At 43.0% G+C, this 22,123-nt stretch overlaps 1 protein-coding gene across 7 annotated transcripts in view; it reads right to left on the bottom strand.

Annotated features, from left to right (window-relative positions):
• The window catches only part of LRRC56 (leucine rich repeat containing 56), a 39,926-nt gene that overhangs the window by 15,348 nt on the left and 2,455 nt on the right, over positions 1–22,123 (bottom strand). For 3 of the 7 annotated variants that reach the window (XM_083165287.1, XM_083165285.1, XM_083165286.1), the window contains exons 2-8: positions 17,316–17,450; positions 10,219–10,308; positions 7,886–8,036; positions 7,680–7,785; positions 3,592–3,652; positions 2,194–2,290; positions 563–760 (exon numbers count right to left, since the gene is read on the bottom strand). In XM_083165287.1, coding sequence (XP_083021413.1) covers positions 563–760; positions 2,194–2,290; positions 3,592–3,652; positions 7,680–7,785; positions 7,886–8,029 — 606 coding nt within the window. In that variant the 5' untranslated portion in view covers positions 8,030–8,036; positions 10,219–10,308; positions 17,316–17,450. Of the gene's footprint in view, positions 1–562; positions 761–2,193; positions 2,291–3,591; positions 3,653–7,679; positions 7,786–7,885; positions 8,037–10,218; positions 10,309–17,315; positions 17,451–17,545; positions 17,629–22,123 lie in introns of all 7 variants that reach the window. The other 4 variants (XM_083165284.1, XM_083165289.1, XM_083165288.1 and 1 more) reach the window with 3 other exon arrangements.

The following is a 22,123-nucleotide window of genomic DNA, read 5'->3' as shown; positions in this document are numbered from 1 at the left end:
ATAATGCCCCAGGATTGGCATCCCTACTCATTATTGAAATCTAACATGTAGCCCGGAGTCAGGACCCACTGCAGCTAGGGACAGTGCTGTCCTTGCTGTGGAGATAGGGCAACAACAATCACAAATTGATAGCGGCAGGTGTTGGAACAGTCAGCACTGCTGACAGTTCATACATTGCCCTGCATATCGGTGCACTACCTTTTAGATAGCAGCACCAATATAGTGTATATAGCATATATGAAGCATAACAGAACTTGTCATGCAAAAACAGATTTACAAGACTCAGTCGTACACAGATATACAAGACACATTTTTGGCAAAAAGTACGCCTGACACTACCAGAGCATCACGAGACCTGCTGCGGCTAGAGGGGCTGTTTGGCGTGACTGCAGCAATGATGTATGAGGACTATCTGGAGGTATAAAGAGGTAGCAGTCTGGGTAAGATAGTAAAGTACCCACTATCATCTCCAATTAATACAGGCAAACTTCCAAGGTCCTATAATGGGTAATCAATCTCCAACTCATCCATGCACTACATTAGTAAATCATTAGGATGTTACCTCAGTGTCTTCAGGGCTTGGTTGCACACATATGGCGTTGCCTTCTATAGTGAGCGATGTCAGGTTGCTGCACAGTGCCAGGTACTGCAGCTCACTTATGTGCTCAATGTTGTTTCCCTCCAGATCAAGGATCTCCAGATTATCAAGCATACTCACTTGGCTCAGGTCCCTCAGATCATTGTAAGCCAAGTACAGCTCCTGTATTGGTCCATATGTTATAGTCAACAATCACAAAACACATACAAATGCATAGCATGGGGCCCATTAAGTAATGGGATAGTGTACAATATTGTATTATTAATACCCCTTTCAGACAGAAAAGTCTGAAAATCCCGGGAAATACACGGCGTGTCAATTTGCCGGGAGCAGCCTGACCCCCCTTCACACAGAAGAACAAATTACCGGGTTGAAAATTTCTACCCGGTAATTTGCTGAATAACATGGGTATTTCTTCTGTGTGAAAGGGTCAACACGGGTCATAATTCCCGTGTCCTCGACCCTGGTCAATTCCCGGGTCGGAGACACGGGATTTACGACACGGGTGTGCCCTTTCACACAGAAAAAGGACCCATGTATTTAATGAAATTCCCTGGTGGAACTGCTTCACCCGGGTATTTCATTTTCTGTGTGAAAGGGGTATTACTGTAACCAAGGAATGTTTAACTAAACAAGTTACCCCACTGGCCCATCACTACTGCACAGTGTCCAAGGTTTACAGTTGTCTTTCTTCTTTTCTCATTTTATTCTCTGACATTTCTCACTTTTTCCACCATTAGTGAACTCCCTAGTTTGCTTTCAATTGCATAAATTGGTCTTTTGAGTAAATGATTATCCAATAATATCTCCCCTCTCTCCTCCATATATATCTCCTCTCCAGCAATGCCTGGGTTACTCACTAATTTCCTGTATTTCTCCTGCACTGCCCAGTGACCCCCCCTCCTGGATCCTGCAATGTGACACAGTGAAGAGGTGTAGTATTGATGCAAATAATAGCAAGTTACAGCAATGCTTCTCCCCTAGCTGTAGAAGGCCGTACCCCTTTGACCTCCCCTTGAAGAGGGAAATTCTAAAAAGCAGACAGGTATGTTTTTCTAGTTTTCACCTAAGTTGATTAAACACAATGGGGTATATTCAATGCCAAAGGGCGAGCTATGATGGCGAGCAGTGCTGACCCCTCTTCACTCGCCCTTTCCAACCCACTGGTTCTTTTCAGCGAGGTGAAAACGGAGAGTAAGGCTGTCAAAATGTCAAGGCTCGCCACTACATGCAGCAGGCTCGCTGCATTTGTGGCGAACCTCCCCATTCCTGTGAATCCTCGCCGTCCTCTGATGGTGAGTATTTCACCGGAACACATAATACGACAAGCGGCCGGTGAGAGGGTTACATGGCGAGGATGGCTTGTTTGGGGAGATCCTTGATGAAAACAAGCCATCCTCTCCGCACAAACACCCTAGCCAGTGGCATTGAATACGGCCCAATGACCGATAGCATCCCTTTCTAGAATAAGACAGTTAAAAATAAATTTCCAGGTTATAACAGCCACTTGCAGGTTCAACGTCTCATTTACTACTAATTTGGATGTGAATTATATGTTGAAGAAAAAAATTAAAAAAGTACCATCTCAGCTTTACCTTTAAGGAAAAGAAGGAGGCGATGCCATCCAGGTCTGTAAGGCCACAGCGTGCCATCCAGAGCACTTGCAGATGTGACAGTGATGTACCAAGGTCTCTAGAAAAACAAAACACCATCAGTACGCCATGCAGACTACTCTCAGGAACATGCTAAATATTTTGGAATTCCAATAGTATTTTACAGAATAATTGGACGCACTTAAAAAATAACTGAAATTTCAAAATAGGTAAGGCCTGTTTATCAAGGTGTTTAGAAAATGACGTAGAAACAGATGTTTCTGCATGATATTATGTATTCCTGCTATGTACTAATAACATAATGCAGGAGATTTCACAGGAATTGCCTGCCTAAGGCTGATTAGAAATGCACATCGCAGTCCTAATTATTATCAATAAGTAGCTGCGATCTGACCCCCTATGACCCAAACTTGGCTCCTTCAATTTATATTATCTTCATGTGGCATGATCCACTTTAATATAAGGGTACAATGGCAGAAGAGGGATCTTCCGATCTCCCTCCCCCAGCCTCCTTCCAGCTATGGAAACAGACACTGTTAGATTTCCCAAAATGCCTCCCCTGCCTGTCGTTTCCGCACATCTTTAAATAAATGTCACCAAATTTCCGGCAGTATATACATTTGTATAATGCCCATGTAAACCATTGTGCTCTTATTGGAGGTCATTCTGGTTGACTCGTAAAGCTGCGAATTTCGCAGCTTTGCGAGCCAACTAAAAGCCACCTGCCACCTGCACTCTGATTTTCCCCCGCTTGCATGCAAATCGGTATTTTGCATAAACATCCATTCGTCGCCGATCATCGAATGATTTTTAAAGGGTTCACAAATCTAAGTCACTCTCTGGTGACTCAGATTTGCGTATCCCCTGTACGTGAACAGGGCGGGCAGCTGACATCTGGTGATGTCAGCTGCCCGCCCCCGATACCCGCGTCATGGGTGATTTACCATGGGAACGCCCAACATTTTCATAGGGACGCCCAAGAAATGCTGGGCGTTCCCATGGGCGCGACCCACGCCCGCTGCTCCCACTGCTTCGTGCGAACAAGCCGTCGACTATAAAAGTTGTTGTGTCCGTTTGCAAACAGTCTATAAATAAATAAATGCTTATGCGCAGTAGCTAAACATTGCTCCCCTGTGCAAACACGCAGGGCGTATGAACCAGAATGACCTCCATTGTGTGTACATCTGTCTCTGATACTAGCCAGTGTCTCCGCAGCCATTATCTCACCACACATCGCTGCTATAGTACCCGGCTATAGTGATATCCTCACTGTAAAGCTGTGTGTTTACACTATCAAATGCCCTTCGTATAAAATTAGTTTGATTTGATTTATGCAAATTTTAAATGAAATATAACCCATATAAGCAACACATTTCTTACCTGATGGACAATATCATACTGTTGTTCAGCTTCAGCTGTCTTAAGTTTGGCATGTAAGTCCCTGTGATAACCAAATAGGAAAGTGACAATACGTTGATAGTTGCTATTACATTATTTTTATTATAATATCTCAGCTACTAACTGATCTCTGCTGCAAACATCTATTTGTGTTTGGCATTTACAGCATACTAATACCACCAGGGATTTGGACACTGGTCCGCCCCGACATTTGTGCTAACTGCGGCTCACAGCGACCCGGCTTATTGTCGGGTCACTGACATCATTCAGGGGGCAGGGCGAAGCTGCAGGCAGGGGGCGGGAGAGGAGGCAGTACTGCAGTAACACTGCTGCCTCCTCCATAAAAATGACGCTGGATCCGGGTTATATGACCACACTACCCAGCAACCAGGGACTGACACGGGTAGAACCCTTCTTTTTACCCAGGTCGGATTGCTGGGTTGCTGGACCCAGTATTTTTCAAAAGGCCCTTTCACAGTGCACAGCGCCCCGGGTCGGACCCAGGTTATTTGAGCGATGTGAAAGGTTTATAAGTCTACTGGGCCAATTATTTAATACACCTTATGGGTGAACGAGGATTAGAAGTCTTATTAACAGCCCATCTCTGGCTATAGTGGACTTTTTAAAATGAAATCTGTATAACACACACACACACACACAATGCATACGTGGTAATGCCAATAGTCAACGCACTCGCAACCATGCTTGTTATCCACACAGCAAGAACTGGATGAGACACAGGCAGACAGATTATCAGTAATCCAACCAACACCTGGGTCTCCTGCTAGGTGATGATCCCACTCAGGCGTTATATATCTGCTTCTGCTCCACAGTTCCTGTCTCACAAAGGTTTCCTTTGCCCAGTAAATGAATATGAACCGGCCCTATGTGTGTGTCGACCATTCCCATGTCAACCCATTTACATGTTGAACCTATTGAGTGTCGATCTATCATCGTTTACATATTGATCAATACATTTAAGTTTGCAGCCCTCATCAAGGAACCCCAATTCTCTGCAAGTCCTACTTAACCACTGGGAATTCTAAACCTGGTAACTGCTATCACATGAGAATGAAGTTTAATGGTAGGCTAACTGGTTTAAAGCTCACCTGCCAACTGGCTTTTAAAAGGTGACACAGTCACCAAGCATAGCTTCTGCAAAACTACTAGGAAAGCTTATACAGGGGTGTAATCAAATAACCAAAATGCATTCCTCCACTACACTGGCCCGTCCCAGGTTTGGGGTACACGTGGCATGGGACCATATTGCTTAAACAGCACTCACCATAAAAAACTCACTCTTCATAATAAATGATGTAGTTCTGGGTGACACAACCACCCATCCTGGGTGTTTTATTAGGTCAACAATGTCTATGTCGACACCAAAAGGTCAACATGCAGAAGCTTGCCAGCGACAAAAGGTGAACATGAAAATTCTAAATGAGTTTTTTACATATGTCCCCACCCCAGAACGTGGACCCCCAATTACTAACACTGCTTTGTTCGCCATGCTTCCAGTCAGGTACCTCGCTTCACTACCATGGTGCCCAATCCGAACCCACGTGGATTGTAAAGTATAAAACAGTTAAAAAAATAATTTAAAAAATCCCTAAAAACTAATTTGCGTCGACCAGTTCATGTTTTAACTATAAGCATGATGACCGTATGGTGTCAACCTACCATCCTGATCTAACCCATCTTCAGGGACAGAGAGACCAATAATATGTACACATGTATAGACAAAGCTAATGGCACTTACCTGCAGACATAATGCACAATTGTGAGCATGTTCTAATGCACATACGCAACTAGATAGAACTCACACCTATTAAAAATACCTGTTGCATAGTCGCGACATCTATGATTGTCGTGATGGATGACTATTGCACTGGCAAAAGTAATTAATGTTCAGATAACTATCGTAACCATATAATTATACTTCATGCAATGTTATTTTTACATATTCTAGTCCTTATTTGTTAACCTTTTTTTTATCTTTTTATGTGAAATGTTATTATAACAAAAAAGTAAAAAAAACAATAAAAAATTATTGAATTAAAAAAACAACGTGTTGCATGAATTCTTAATATATATTTAGCTCCCTCTTGTGGCCGTATTATTGACCTACACCATCAAAAAGTTTTGATAATGAGCCTTTTTTAAAGTTCTAAGCTGATTATGCTTAAAGCCCATACAGACTGGACTGCTTTGAGCTGAAAGCAGCTCAGTTTTGTCTTTTGAGCTGCTTTCAGCTCAAAACCCACCCAGTGTGTACCTGGCAGCTATGAGCAGTGCGTCCTGATGCTAACTCGGGCATCATCGCTGGCCACTGGCTCATCTGCTGGTTGTATTACCAGCAGATGAGAGACGGGGTGGATGGCTTATCCCTGGGAAATTTCCCCCCATCATCGCTGTCCATACATGCTGGGAAAAATTGGCCAGTGTGTATGGACCTTTAGTTTTAGGACCTCAGTGTGCCTTAAACTTGCATATGTAGCCATGCCCAGCTTTACTGCGATGCGTACACACGGGCATACACATTGCGGCATATTGTATGTCTCACTGGACTGAGTCTATTTGTACCTGGCATTCGCTCCACTCAGTGCTATGGCCATGAACATGCATTCGCACGCATTAAACCATTCTCAGGCATGCTTTTTGGGACAACTTTGCTTCACTGCAAAGCTGACGCTGGCTACATTTGTACCAGGCAGAATAGGGGTGTATGCAAGTTTAGAATTTGTTGGGCCAACAGGTTTGTTGGAGAGGCAACCTTATGCTGGCCATTCATCAGAATGATTTTATTCCGACTAGCCAAAAACCGGTTTGATTTTTCCTAACTAATCGTACAGGTGTTGAAGGAACTTTTCCCCCAACTGAACGATAAGTCGGCGGACACTCACCGGCAGCATCTGCCTACTTTTGACACCATCCACATGCCCATCACTGGCAGCGGCAGATAGTGCTGGAGCCAGTAGGAGTAGGGTTAGCTGCAGCAGTTCATCCCTGCTGCTGGGATCCGTGACAGCTATGGTGATGGTCTGTTGAACTGTGTTGGAGCTGACGGTAACCAAAGTTTAATGGTTGAATGAGGCTGTAAGTTTACTGAAGGGAAAAGCAGCCAGAAGTGGTCACATACAGGGTGGTATGCAATTGTATTTCAGCAGCATTTCAGCTCGCTCTATCTGGGGGGTGGCGAGCTGAAATGTGCGAATGATTTGCTAAACCCGACCATCAATTTAGATGGGAGATCAGGCGTGATATAACAATTGAATACCACCCACATTGCTGAATGATTTTGGCTTTGTGCAAGACCTATGAAGACACTGAAAGAATGACCTGCTTGTGCAGGATAGCTCTTTGAACTTGCAACTTGTCAGAAATGTAACTTGCCGGTTATTGGCTACGCATCTTCCCTGTGACTTCAGAGACAAAAATAAGACCATCCACCAACACTGTTGGTCCAACATAGGCACACACTTCTCACAAATACCCACCATATCATATATATGTATAGTACATATTTAAAGTAGAAGACATTTGGAATTTGTGTGCATGTCAGGGTTTTCTATGTTCTTTTGGGGGGCATCTCTTGCGTGGTTATGGTGTGAAGGGTCAACAGTGTATAGTTCAACACCAAAAGGTCAACATGCACAAGATCTAATTAGACAAAAAATTGACACAAGGAAATGGTGGACACGGAAAAAGTCAATGTGAGTTTTTCACGTTTTTTGGTGTCAATGACGACTGAGCCCAAGTCCATCGGAACCCACGGAGTACATGGTAAAGTAGGAAACCCTCACCCCCAAAAAAGAAAAACACCTTATGTTGACTTTTCGATGTGTCAACCATTGCCACGTTGACCTTTGCTTGTGTCGTCCTTTTGTCTAAATCAGCCTTGTGTATATCGACCAGATGGCGCCAACCTAGAAACTGTTGACGCCTTGGGTTTTCTCAAAAACGCCACTGCACAATCCTCAGCAGAAGAAATATGTAGCACACTATTTAAGTTAAAAAATATAACAGAACCTATAAATGGCTTATGCAGGGCCTGATGTTTGACCCCTCACCTAAAAAACATCCCTCACCAAAATTCCCCAGGGTGTGTTCCCTGGTGTCCACACACATCTGGAGGTCCTTAACTTCTTGGAGATCATCTACCCCAGTAAGTGCTTTCTGCAGAGGATGAAAACAAATGGAGAAAACAACTAAGAGAAAAAGACTTATCATCATTTAACCAAAGTGGCCTTTTTTGGCTATTGTGAAGAATCCTTACCAATCTGGCTGGCGATAGATATTCATCTACCAGGCTTTTGTCTTCATATCTGCTTAGAGGACTGGGGTTTAGGGGTCCTTGCCATCCAAAATCTATTACCCTGACACTAGGCGTATCAGGACGCATCTCTAATGTCTCATTCATGGTTTATCTGAAAACACGGAGGAAGCCACCAATTGGATTAGTGGAAAGATAGATCACATCACAACATGTTTAAGATGCTACTGACTAGGGTCAGAGCTTTCAATTATATAAATCCTCAACTGTTGTAATATTCCCAAGAATGCAGTACCCAATGCAAATGTTACCTTTAAAAATTAGCCCCGCTGACACAAAAACACTAACACAAGCATTCACTAAGTTTATTTGGAATAACAAAAAGCCCAAAATCTCCTTTGCCAAATTGAAACAGCCCAAGGACAGAGGCGGTTTGGGCCTTCCAGATATACCCACCTATGCAGATGCCCTCCTCGCTAGATTTGCTATGGGATGGCTACAGGAGGCGGATTGCTATTCTCACTACAAGGTCGATGCTGCAGTTCTTTTCCCATACTCCCCCAAAGCCCTTATACATTTAAAAAAACATCAGATCCCCTCCTCAATATACCAAAACCCCCTGTTTCAGGATATTTTCAGGGCCTGGCACACAGTTTGCACAAAGCTGAGACTAGACCTAAAATCCTCAGAATGGATACCTATTTGTGGTAATCCTCTATTCCCACCAGGATTAAACAATCCAAACTTTAACAGGTTAAAGAAAAAGGGCCTCAGCCTGGTTACGCAGGTGTTCGACCCGGGAGGGAAAATATTAACCTTTAGTAAACTGCAGGAGATGTTTGGCTTGCCTGGTTCATCACTGTTTTCTATAATGCAGCTGCAACACTTTGTACAATCTCTTTCCCCCCGAATAATGGTGGAGACACCACGATCCCTTTTACACTCCTGGTCAGACAAAATAATTACAAACCAATTCAAAACTAAAATGATTTACTCAGAACTTCAGAATAACTCCCTATTGTCACTACAAGACAAAACTCGAGAACAGTGGGCCAGAGACTTTCCTCAGGTGACAACACAAGATATATTTAAACATTACGAAACATCAATGAAAATTCTCCAGACCTCGGTTCTACAGGAGGTCCATTTCAAAATAATTAACAAGGCTTATATATCCCAAAAGCAGAGAAGCTTTTTTGTCCCTGAGGAAACAGGCAAATGTTTGAAGTGTGGTTTCCACTCTGCCTCACTGATTCACAACTTATGGTCCTGTGGTTATGCAAAGAAATTATGGTATAAGATACTCTATTTTTTAGAAAGAGACCTGAAGTTCAAGGTACAACTCCACCCAATCCCGATTATGTTCTTGAACTTTGAGGCTTGGAATGTAGGAGACACAAATGGCCGCCTAAACCCATTCTTAACCCTACTATTCACTGTGGCCAAGAAGGCCATTCTAAAGGCCTGGACCAGCAAACACATGCCCACCCTGACAGACGTAGAGGAACTACTCAATACTTATATGGCCTTCGACAGATATAACTCGATCCATGCTACCCAGTCAATTTCACGCAGCTTCCTGATAAAATGGGAACCCTACATCAGGACAAAAACAACGGAGATGCAGGAAAAACTTCTGCATGCTCTTGATATCTCGACACCAACTATATGAAAACTCGATCCTCCCACTACAAGGGTCTAGCTTCTGACAGAAATCTAATCCCAAGAACTAGTGTATCTATCCTTTTATTTTATTTTTTTATAGTCACTGGTTTCCCAGATTAAGATACGACTATGTATGATTAAGAAATGCTGTGTTTTCACTCACGTATTGAAATTGTAACCCTCTTCTCTTTTTGCCAAGCTTAAACCCCTATACCATGCTCCCTCATTCTCTTCCTACCCCCACCCCCCCCCCCCCCAAAGAAGTCATTTTGAACGTTTGAATAATGTTAGACCACAGCTTGTCTGTATGCCAACAAACAATAGCACTAATTCTTTGTACTGTATGGTCATTTTCTAACTTTATTTTGTATGTTTTTTATTTTGTATGTTTGTTTGTAATTTAAAACCCAATAAAAATACTTTTCAAAAAAAGAAAAAAAAAAATCCTCAACTGTATGTTCTATGTTCCAAATGAGTGGGGATAGAACAACCTGCAGAGAGGGGCTGGTGTATAGATAACCCAGGTCTATGTAGGGGACCAGCGGTTCAGGGGAGGTGTAATCATGTCCCCCCCGTGATGCTGTAACCAAGCCCATCAGCAGTCTTTCATGCAGCCAATCAAATCACTCTAATGCTCGTAACAGCACTAAATACTTGAAAACATAAGTTACCTGCTCACTCCTGTGATTATGTGGCTTAGGCAGGGATTTATTTCACAGAGTCAAGTCCATGATTTGAAGGCAGGAAAGGATCCCCAACATCTAGAAAGAGCAAGGAGAGGCCTCTGTTAAATATGTCCAGATAAACTCTAGTGTCAAATGCAGTACAAATGATTTGTCTTGTGACAACTGTCAATTGGGAACACCCTTGACCCTATCTGAACTTGACGCAGATCCCCCTCACAGTGGACCAGACTGGTAATTCTAAACATAACCTTAGTAGGCGACCAGTTTACAGTATCAACTTTAAGAGACCAGAAGCCAAATGACATTAAATAAAAGCTAATGGTTGAGCAGAATTGTTAGGTTTGCGAATCACTTGTCTCAAATGACATAAGAATATCTGAGTGCAGGTTTTTTTTTAATCTCCCCATCACTTGGTTACTCAGGCAACAAAAGGGTTTCCGTCAAAAAGTGCATTTTTCTATTTAAATGATGCTACTTACTGGCCTTCACATAATCCTGATCACAGCTTCTTCTGCCTTTTATTGCCACATGCTTACTTTGCTCAGCAGCTGAAGGATTATTACAACTTCCTACAATTTCTCCAACTTCATTTCATTTCAATGGTCAATCTTTAACAGAAGCTCTGAAACTTGTTTCCTCTTACAGGTTGAGCGGTCCCCACTGTAGAGACTTACAAAACAGACTCCAGACTAATTTTTATAAACAAGAATTTAAATGTCCCTTTAATCTCTAATGCTGTGTACACACGGGGGAGATATACTGCTCAGCCATATATTGCTGAGCAATATATATCTGAGCAATATATTGCTCAGTTTCTACTTTACATCAGCGACCAGAGATCACCACAGGGGCAAAAACGGGAGCGCGCACCCGGCGATATATCGCCGGTGCACACTCCCATTGCGGGCAATATGGTCGCTCAGCGACCATATTTCCCACGATTTTGCACAAAATCGCCCCTGTGTGTACGCACCTTAAGACATATGTAGCAATATGTGTATGGGCAATCTGTGCTGACCAGTGTTCTCTGGTTAGAACACTGCAGTTCCACTCTCCATTAGGAGTGAAGGGGATAAACTACATTTTGTATAGACCAGTCGGTACCCTTACTAGGTACCCTTACTATGCCATCATGTTGCCCCATCACTACATTATGTACCCTTACTATGCCATGTTACCCTATCATTACACTTTACCTTTATTATGCCACCATGTTGCCCTTTAATTACATTATGTATCCTTATTATGCCATCATGTTGCTCCATCATTATATTAGGTATACATCTGATGCCATTATGTTGCCCCATCACTATACTATATACCCTTATTATGCTAACATGTAGTACAGTGGTTTCCAGACTTTTATGAATCAAGGCACCAAAGAGTATCAACATTTTTTTTTATGGCATCTAGTAAATTGTGCCTACCTGTCACCCTTAGGGTCAGTAATGTGGTGTACAGTTGTGCTTCTGATTGGAAGTCAGCAGCACTGGTTTGGTCTGGCAACACAAGGCACCCCTGCAGGAGCCTGGGGCACCCCAGGGTGCTTAGGCACACAATTTTAAAACCACTGATGTAGTACCATCATTACATTATTTCTCTTTCTTTTCTGTTTGTCAGAAACACAGTAATATTTTCAGATTACATTATAACCAGATTTGCCTATATGTGTGGCTACAACATGAGAATAATCCAATTGTAATTGTAATTAAGGTTTCAGATGTGTGCTCTCTTTCTGTGTGTTTGCAGTCTCCTGCCTACAGCAAGAACAGGTTCCAACATGTCACAGTCCATAAACCCAACCTCTGAATAAACAGGTTTGTTCATTCTGTTGTCTAGATCCTTGGGAGACCTGTCTACTATAGCATTGCCAGTAATAACCATTCTTGAAAGAAAATGGATTTAAACTGGACCTTTAACCACCATATTCATTTGTCTCCGCTACTGCTCCGTACAGTTAAGCCCTTTAACTGCTGGTTGTCCGATTCGGCAACACAGTCTCCACAGACACGCAGCTTCCACGTTCTGAAGATATATAAAGTGATCACATCACCCTGATCTGCTACCGATGCGTTTCAAGGCATGCTACATTTTACTCAGTGCTGAGGAGTTTCACATAATTATGTGTAAAGGATTTGAGGTTTTTTAAACAGGAGATCGAACTGGTCTATGGGCCCCTAAGCGCATAACATAATGTTTTTGTGCACTGGGGATGGAATTGTATGGCTCAGTACAGATGTAACTGTCCCTTCCCTTATCCTACTTCCTGGCATCTGACCCGTTGGACAGAGAGGTCCAACAAGCCTTGACATTCAGAGTAAGGCTCCCATACGCTATGCGATTCGGGCCCAATTTGCCCGAATAGCATGTGTAAGAAAGCGCATTGGGTCGGAGTCGGGAGGTCGGACAGGCTGCACATAAGATTTAAAATCTTATGTGCAGCCTGGAGGCGGCCAGGGGACGCCGGGCGGTAGTGCACATAGAAGGTGGAGGGAGCCGGGAGCCGAGCGAGGTGGGGGGCTGCACGAAGAGAGGCAGTGGGTGGTGAATGCGGTGAGGGGACCAGAGAGCCAGGTAGCATAGGGGAAGCCGGGCAGTGGGGGCACATAAAAAAATAAAAAAACACATACAAATGTGATTGGCTGAGAGCCTTAAGGCTTACAAGCAAGACAAGACATTAAACATTCAAACATTAGTTGGTGAATGCACTATTTCTATCTCACACGAATACATCTACACTGACTTGGTGCCAGGGAGAAAGAACAGAAAATAACTGGATCTCTGCCATCAATGGCAAACACAGTTAAAAAAAACAAAACAGATGGCTATCCTACATCACAGTGTGACATCATCAGCTGGCTGCTAGCCCCTCTCTGAGACTGGGCCCAATACATTAGTACCCGCTATACTCCACTGATGGCAGCCCTCATCTGGGGCACTGCTAATATTTTTAGAATGGGTTACACACGAGTTCATCATCTATTGGGCACTAGAGGTTATAATATGCTAGGCACGGATTTCTTTAATCTACTAGACACTATAGGTTGGTATGAGCTGGTCACCATAAATGTTCAATATACTGGGCACACCTATAACATTTGCATTTACTGTAAATGTATTTAGCTGAGTCATGCTGGGCTATAGAGTGTACTGTATCATGGTATACTAACGTATTTAATTATGTAGAAGCAAATAATACACATTTGTTAATGGAAATGATGCTGTGATTCCCATTATACAGCCAATACGTCAGCTGCCTGCAGCTCATTTAAACAGTTAAATATATGTGTCAGCAATGACTTCATTTATTGATGCAGCAGTAAAAGGCACAGATGCAGGAATACGGTCTTTAGTCAACACAGGGAACACGGGAGCGATGCCAAAATAGTTAACTCATAGTCACCTTCATTATGTACATACATATAGATATAAATGATTATGTCATGGTATCAGCATCTGAAATCATTCTAGATAACATGATAGCAGACATTTGCACATTACTGAAATGTATCCAATCCTTAGCATATTATTCCCAATCTATAATCAAAATGATTTATTCTCTAGTGTTGCATAACATATGTTGGCGCGAATAAATGACTTAATCATTAAGGTTTTAAATTACAGTTGCCAGGAGGGGTCAGTCAGAAAAGGCACAACGGGGGCTGGCGCAGGGTTGTGTTGACAGGGGGGGGGGGGGGGGTGGGTGACAGCCCCCCAAAAAGTCTGCACATCATTGTGGCCACGCCCCACACTATATAATGCAGAGATTAAGGTACTTTGTGATTAATAACAGGATGGCATTATAGTTAGCTATTACCCCTTTCATACTGCACCTCCAGCTGAATAATTGCCGGGCTGCTGACGTGCCGACCCAGGTCGGGGTGTGAAAGCAACAAAGTTTATAACCCGGATTAACCAACCTGGGAATTCAACCAGGGTTAAAAGAAGAGTTAAAACCGGTTCATCCTCTGTGAAATGGGAGACTAAAGGCCACCATACACTAACTCGATTTGGGCTGATTTCACCCGTTCCCGACGGAACAGGCCAAAATTGTGTCAGTGTGATGTCCCCACAGGTCCGATGCGGGGTACCTGAGACCGACATGCAGGTTCAACCTCCGACCTTGGACCTCCCTCCTGGTGGCATATAATGCAGCGAGACATCACAGTAGTGTATCTCCAGCTTTAGATTTTATGTGAAAGTGCCAGAGCCGGCTTAGCGATGTGAAAGTGGGGGTTTAAGAGGCAGTTTTAAATAGAATGTGCTTAAAAGTTGCAGCAGCACAAGTGGGCTATGGATAATGGCACCACAGGGTCAGAGATAGATATTTAGGGGGTGATGCAGGGTGGAATGCATGTTGGATTACCTGATTCAGAGGTGGACACAGTGAGGCTTTGTATGCAGCGGTTGTGCAAAACTATGCAAATCCTGCAGGAGGTGTCTTGTGTAAAAAGATAGGTTCCGGCACTAACGGGGGATTTAGGATTAGGCTGCGGAGAGGGAGGGTTAGTCAATTAAAAAAGGGGGTTGGGGTTAGGAAGTAGGAGGGTTAGGTTTAGGCAGCTGTGTAGGAAGGATAGAGTTAGGCACTAGAGGGAGGGTTAGGCTGCGGGGGAAGGGGGGGGGGTTAAGGTGCGTATACACTGGACAATATTTTGAACAATTTTGCTCATTTCGGCCCATCTGAGTGTATCGTTCAAAATATTGGCCAATGTGTACACAACAAACTATGCGTGCTCCCGTGGCTCGTTAACAAGGGATTCTGTCCTCTGTACACGCTGCTCAGTTTTGTCTATATTGCTCACAAGAAGGTGCATATTACTGGACGAGCTATATCTTTGGTCGCTCGGAATATCGTTCAGTGTGTGCACAATATCGTTTTTCCAGGGCACTGGAAAGTCCGAGGGATATTGTTCACCAATAACTGAACACATGTCTACTGTGTATGGGCCTTTAGGATTGGGGGACTGGGGTAACTATCGAGATGGTGTGTCGGTATTCTGACCACAAGCATTCCGTCTGACAGTTATCCGTATGTATTCCACAAGTTTCATCAGGTCTTATATCCAATTTCTATGTAGAAATGTGGGATTTGTCTTTCATGTGTGTTTGGTTTTTAATGACTTGGAAATAAACCCATCCAACAGATTCAGCTTTTCTGAACTGGGACAGGTAAACCTGAACATACCTATATATATTTGCTGAAAGATGCCGTTTTGCAGAATATAAAGATTGTAACATTTGATAAATAAGCCTCTATCATGCAAGGACTATACTAAGATACAGTGACTCAATTCATAAGGATAGATCTGATGCAATTAGATTAACAGGTTGTTGACACACAGCCATAAGAGCGTCTGTGCACTAAGCTTTGTCTCTGCAGGACCCTTAACCACAAATAACCTATGAAACACTTAAATATCCCTCAGGAGGTTCAGGAGAGCATTCTAGAAATCTTACATTAATGTAAAAGTGCAAAAAAATCAATGCAATATATCTGGGTGTAGAGCACATGCCCTGAGAGCTGCCTCTATTGTTTAACATGAACATTCTACAAGGGCGGTAACATGCAATAATGTTTATTGTTATAAAGGAAGAAACACATTTTGTAAGAGGTCATTATTTAGCAAACAAGTTATCTTCTTTTTTGTGCGTAGATCTTTCTGATGTACAACAAATGCAACAGCGATATATAGTACTCATCAGCTTTCCGAACATTGGGCCTTATTCTAGTTCACTCTTTCTGACAAAATCCTTCTTAGATGGACAAAACCATGTGCACTGCAGGGGGGCACATGTAAAATGTGCAGAGAGAATTAGATTTGGGTGAGTTATTTTGTCTCTGTGCAGGATAAATACTAGCTGCGGTACTTGTTTCCTAGAACGGCCACAATCGCGGGCATCGTGTACCTTAAAGTTAAGGTACACGATGCCCACGATTTCCTTTGAAATCAGGTCCATTTTGCCGGCAAAGGCAAAATCGGGGGGCATCGCGTCGGTCACGTGCATTAACATGGCCCCCGACGCGATGCCCGCAATTTTGCCATAGGCTTCAATGTTAAAATATTTTTAACATTGAAATCGGGAGCATCGCGTCGGTCTTGTGCCATTATAATGGCACAAGATGAGATGGACTTGATTAAGTCCATCTGCAGCGGATGGGAAGTCAGCGGCGGGGTCCCTGCGGCGGATGGGAACTAGTAGTGCTACTAGTTTCCATCTGCCGCAGGGACCCTGCTGCCTCCCCAGTGCTGCACGGCCCCCACTGCGGCCCTGCACGGATCCCCGCTGGGGTGGGGGGGGGGGGGGGGACACCACAATTCTGTTGACCAGCCCCCACAGACCTTAATCCGGCCCTGCGTGCGGGAGACATCAGAGATATCGCCAGCATTCGGTTAAGTAATGCAGATTATTGCACGTTCCATTTTTATTTTCTTTTAGGCAATCTACCAAGCTCTCTGAAGCTTTACCTTAATACAGAATGCCATCCTCAGATAGCATTATCTGCTATATCCTTAAGGGTACCATTTCTCAGGAGCGGGATCTTCCAGCAGCATGCGTGATCAAATGCCCAATACAAACATCTCCTTCACTGTTGTGACAAGTAAGCGGTGGTGGACATTTTTTATTGGGTAAGTCCTCATCATGCAGCATCCTATGGGATGCGTTGCTCAAACACATAACTAACATTATAAATAGCAACGATAAATAATCTTCTATCGTTCCATAAAACGGTGACACACATATGCTAATTACGATAATAAAAAATGTGGACTTTAGTAACTTTTCTCTTAGGGGTGAGGTTTCTGTCAAACTGGCCTGAGCAGACTGTGGTGTGAAAGAAACTGTATGGAGTCTAGTCATTATGTATTCATTTCTACCAAAGAAGGTGAGAATTCGAATTCTCACCTTGTGTCGACATTCTGTCAAGGATAGTTGCCATGAGATGCCTGCTGTATAATATCTATATCCATCCTAGCAGAAAGGACTGATGTGGAAATTGATGGAATATTGCTCATTTGTGGGTGAAACATGAGCAGGATGAATGTCTCAGATGTATTCTGATGCAGGTTTGTACTCACCAGCCAGAGATCCTGATCTGAGCAGATGTTTCTCACATCTCTACAGCTGCATTACGTTTCCCTCCACTCAGAGAATGTAATAAATGTCTCCTATGAGTTTTAAATGGCAATGTCTTGTTCATGTATCGTTCTCTGCTGTAAAAAAAAGGAAAAAATACAAAATGTAAAATGCATTAATTACTAGAGATAGAGACTTATTTCTTATTCAAGAATTCTTAATAAAATATCACCTTAAAATAATCCTCTGGACTGTGGGACAGTGGATATATCAGCTCTGAATCTCCATAATTCTTCCCAAATTGAAGCGAACATACTGCCATTAATAAAATTACTACCATTACTATGTGAGTTACGAGGGCTGAGTGTCTGGATCAAATGAGTGCATGTTAAGCTGGGTACACACTAGCAATCTCAGCTGGATACACATCATTCTGGCCATCCCAAAATCACGTATTAGCCAGATTATTCGGTGTGAGCACCAAATCTGTGCTCTCCTGCGGTCACCGGTGATATCTTCCAGTTGTCTGTGCTGAACGGCCCACTAGACAATGGGTCAAGACACACGGTTTTGTTTTAAAAGCAAAGCAACGACTCCTTTCTCTATCACGCTGAGGGCTGCAAGGGCAAGGCTGTCCAGCATGTCGAATCCCTCCCCATGATGCATATGCAATCTGCAATCGCAGAAATGTGATGCCTTTACATTTCTATGGTAGCCCCCCCGACTGCACAGGCAGGTGCCGCCGGGCCACCATGTTTTGGTTTACAGTGGCTCCTTGTGATCTTATGCTTACCAAGGGGATGCAGTCAAAATCCCGACAGTCAAAATACCGACAACCATTGACCAACGGTCAAACTCCCGACAAGGTCAAACTCCCAACATTTAAAATCCCGACAAGGTCAAACTCCCAACATTTAAAATCCCGACAAGGTCAAACTCCCGACATTTAAAATCCTAACAAGGTCCAAATTCCGACATATAGAATATAGACAGGTGAAAAAGTCAACATGACTTTCGGTCAACAGGTCGACACGGGTTTTTTCACTGGTTTTTGACCCAACATGTGTCGACTGGCGGTATTTCATGCCCTACCATCCACTAGGGCGTGGTGGGAGAATAAAATAGTGTGCCAAGCGCAGCGAGGCACCATGCCCGAAGCATCACGAGTGATGCAAGGGGATGCGGTTGACATCCAACTGTGTCCATGTCAACTGTGTTGACATTCGGGTAAAAAAACTGTGAAAAAACCCATGTCGACCTCGTGACCTTTCGACCTAAAGTCATGTTGACTTTTTCACCTGTCTACATTCTATATGTCGGTATTTTGACCTTGTCGGGATTTTAAATGTCAGGATTTTGACCATGTCGGGATTTCATACCGAATCCTTACCAAGATCTTATCAATTTTGCTAGATCATTGTCTTGAAGCCACACACTCACAGAGCAATATGTGTGAGCAGCATACGCAACAGTTTTACATTGCCATTGCAAACTTCTGTCAGTTTAAAGTGAAACTGTAAAGATGTAAATCAGTAGGAAATCCTCAACACTGCACACACTGTTGAACTTTTACTATCTGAATGATACACAATTGTAGCTGTGAACAAAGAAGGAAGAAAATAGTATGCTCACTTTTTGGGGGGGGGGGGGGGGGGCACGCTTAACCCTTTGAGTGTCAAGTAAAGTTGTCAAAATCGGTGTGAAAATTGGCAAGCAAACATTTGCATTAATCATAATCACCTGTAATGGTTACCTTACATAGGAAATAGAATCTATTTTTACACAACATTTTTTATTTGAATTTATATAACAAATGTGAGCGACGTTGGCATTTAAACCGGTATTTTACGCATCTCTCACAGATGTTGGCAATGAAACGGTTAAATGTGGTAATTAAAACTAAACATTTATTATTATATGTTAAAAACTATATATCCTTTATTGGAATTATTCAGTCTAGTGAACAGACAAACATAAACACATAAACGTCACTAATGTAAAAACCGTAATATGGTGCAGAAAGTAAACCAGTATCAGTAAGGACTACCAATAGTCACAAAGAGGAAGGGAACATAGCTCCTGTAATGGTGTGTACACACGGTCGATAAGGCTTGCTATTCCATCCCGATGCATCAGATTGAATCGCACGGCAAGCCACCTGACATGCATGCAATTTGGACGATATAGTGCAGATCTGCACTATATAGTCATTGCAATACTGTCCATCTGGGTTTTGAGCTGCCACAGGAGCATCGGGATCACTGGGTAAAAAACCTGTGCGATCTGCATGCGATTTTGACTATATAGTCAAAATCTCATGCTGATTGTACCAGTGTGTACATACCATAAGCCTGCGAAATATTCACAACAATAAACAATGTAATCCACAGAAAAATAATTACAACAAAGGTTCCGTGGAACATATTTAGTTATCTTGCAGCGGTACTTATATGACAATTTCTAATTTGACAGCTGTAATAAGGGAGAGCAAACACCACACACTGGTGAAAAATGAACAATAATCAGAATGTATTATTGTCATTCGGCAATAATGTATTGTGGCAACTCAGGAACCTATCATAAACTGGTTTAGGAATTACAGGGCGGATACATGTGATCATTGTCCACCAATGAAAGCATTAGTCAGACAAAGTTATTTTCTTTAAAGAAAATAAATGATGTTTTTAACCCCATTTTTATTGTGACTTATTTTTACTATTAATATTAGCTATATATTGGATCCTGCAGGTTATTTTAATGTTATTGGACTGACCAGTGGCGTAAGTTCGTTCCAGTTGCCCGGAGGCAAGATATATATTGGTGCCCCCCACACACACACACACACACAACCCTTTATAACCTTATATAAAATATATATATATTCTGTTCAGCATATAGATAGGTCGATCGATCGATAGATAGAACATGTATATATATTTCAGAACTCAGCCACAGAAGCAATATCGTTGGCTTTTAAATAACTGATTTAAACTTCCAGGGAGAGGTGCCCCTTTGGGAGCAGAAGCCCGGCGGCAGATGACTCCATTGCCTCCCAGAGTTCTGCCTCTGGGACTGACTAATGTTTGTCATCTGACCAATTAGTGTTCTAGCGATCCAGTATATAACCCGAAAAGGGGCAACATGAATCCATCATTTGATAAAGCTGCTTTGACACGGCGAAATGCGTCACTTGCCTAGATCCCCACAGTGTTCCAGATTTGGTTTTGGCCAATCTACATTCTACTGATCCGGACAAGCCCAAAAAGGTCATTTGCATTTGTGCTTGGATCCCTGCAATGGGAATTCGCCATTGGGATTTTCCACACCACAAACAACCCTCCATGGTGGATTGTACTCTCTCAGGACCAACCTAATAGGAGGTAATCAGGAGTGTTTGTTAGCTGCTGCCGCCCATCCCTTCCAGGCACTGCTCCCTCTGCTGCAGTGGCCGGGAGGACAGGGGCTGGCGGCGGACGCCGATTGCTGTTCTGTGCTTTAAGAGGCGGCTGGGACGTTGCCAGGCAATGCCCCGAGCCTCTGCCGAGTGATTGACAGCGGCTTTGTGTCAACGACCCGATCTTCTGGCGGCTTCCGGGTGAAGCGGCTGACGTCACCAGCTGCCGGGGGGCGGGTATTTTGAAATAAATAGCCGGCGTCAGCTTGTTTAACCCCTGTACTTCCTGTGGATTCCATCACAGATAAGTCAGGGGTTGTGTGCATTTATTATCTTTTCCGTTATCATCTTGTGCATTGTTGCATTACTGGTCTTTTGGTATTCCTTGCTTTGGTTCCATCTTGTGTATTGTTACACCTGGTATTTGGGGTTATAGTGTGTCACCTTTCTGCAATGTTGCTGTTATCTATTGTACCATAGGTGAGTGTGATAAAGCCAGGTACTCTTGCGGTATCCCTGCCTCCTGTAGCAGCTTTGTTATCTGTAAGACCAGGCGACACCAGGGTTGGGGTGGAATCTACCCCTTCGAACGTAGCTGTTATTGGTGAAGCCTAGTTCGCAGGAGGCAAACAGGACAGCCAAGGGCCCGCAACGGTAGGCTGGTACATACCCTGCATAACAGTGTTGGACTGCATACCCATGTATGGTGGATGGTAAATATCTCTTTTATATATATCCAGCATGCACCATCAGCTGCAAAATAGGAATGGACAGTACCTCAAATCAGGAACTGTGTAGGATCTACTTATTCGACACCTGTGCAATCTATTGATTGAGATTTAAACACTAATGGTCAAATGTTATATGTGTTTTAAAAAAATTCCATTCTTTACGTAAAATCAGTTCAATATTTTATAAAAAAATTGACAGTGTAAGCGCTGCTTTCTCTCTTTTTTTCTTTTCATATGTTCTTTGGGACCGACTATCCCTTCCCAGCAGCTGCTGTCGAAGCAGCTTCTGTCAAAGCGCCACTCACACTCCCTAGGGGGTCACCTGTCTGGGGTAATATATATGTATTAAATCAGTCTATATTAGAAAATGTCAGGTAATTGGATTCTTAAATGTGTCCAAAATCAGCGGTAACCATTAATAGATAAAGGTAGTAAGAACAGAAAAGGGGGTAAAGACTACACAACGGTTTTTGGAGAAAAACTGCTGCTGCTTGTTGTATGTAATTAGGGTTAGGGTTAATGATGGCTAACATCAGCTTGACACTCCAGCTGTTGTTGAACTACACATCCCAGCATGCGCTGCATCAGTTTTCGCATGGTCAAATAGTAAAACTGTAGCAGGGCATGCTGAGATGTGTAGTTCAACAACAGCTGGAGTGTCAAGGTTAGCCATCACTGGCCTATG

Source organism: Crinia signifera, chromosome 11 (genome assembly GCF_055691185.1).
Source record: "Crinia signifera chromosome 11, ASM5569118v1, whole genome shotgun sequence".
NCBI lineage: Eukaryota > Metazoa > Chordata > Amphibia > Anura > Myobatrachidae > Crinia > Crinia signifera.
Note: the sequence above shows the minus strand (reverse complement) of the source record. Positions and strands in the feature narration are given on the sequence as shown.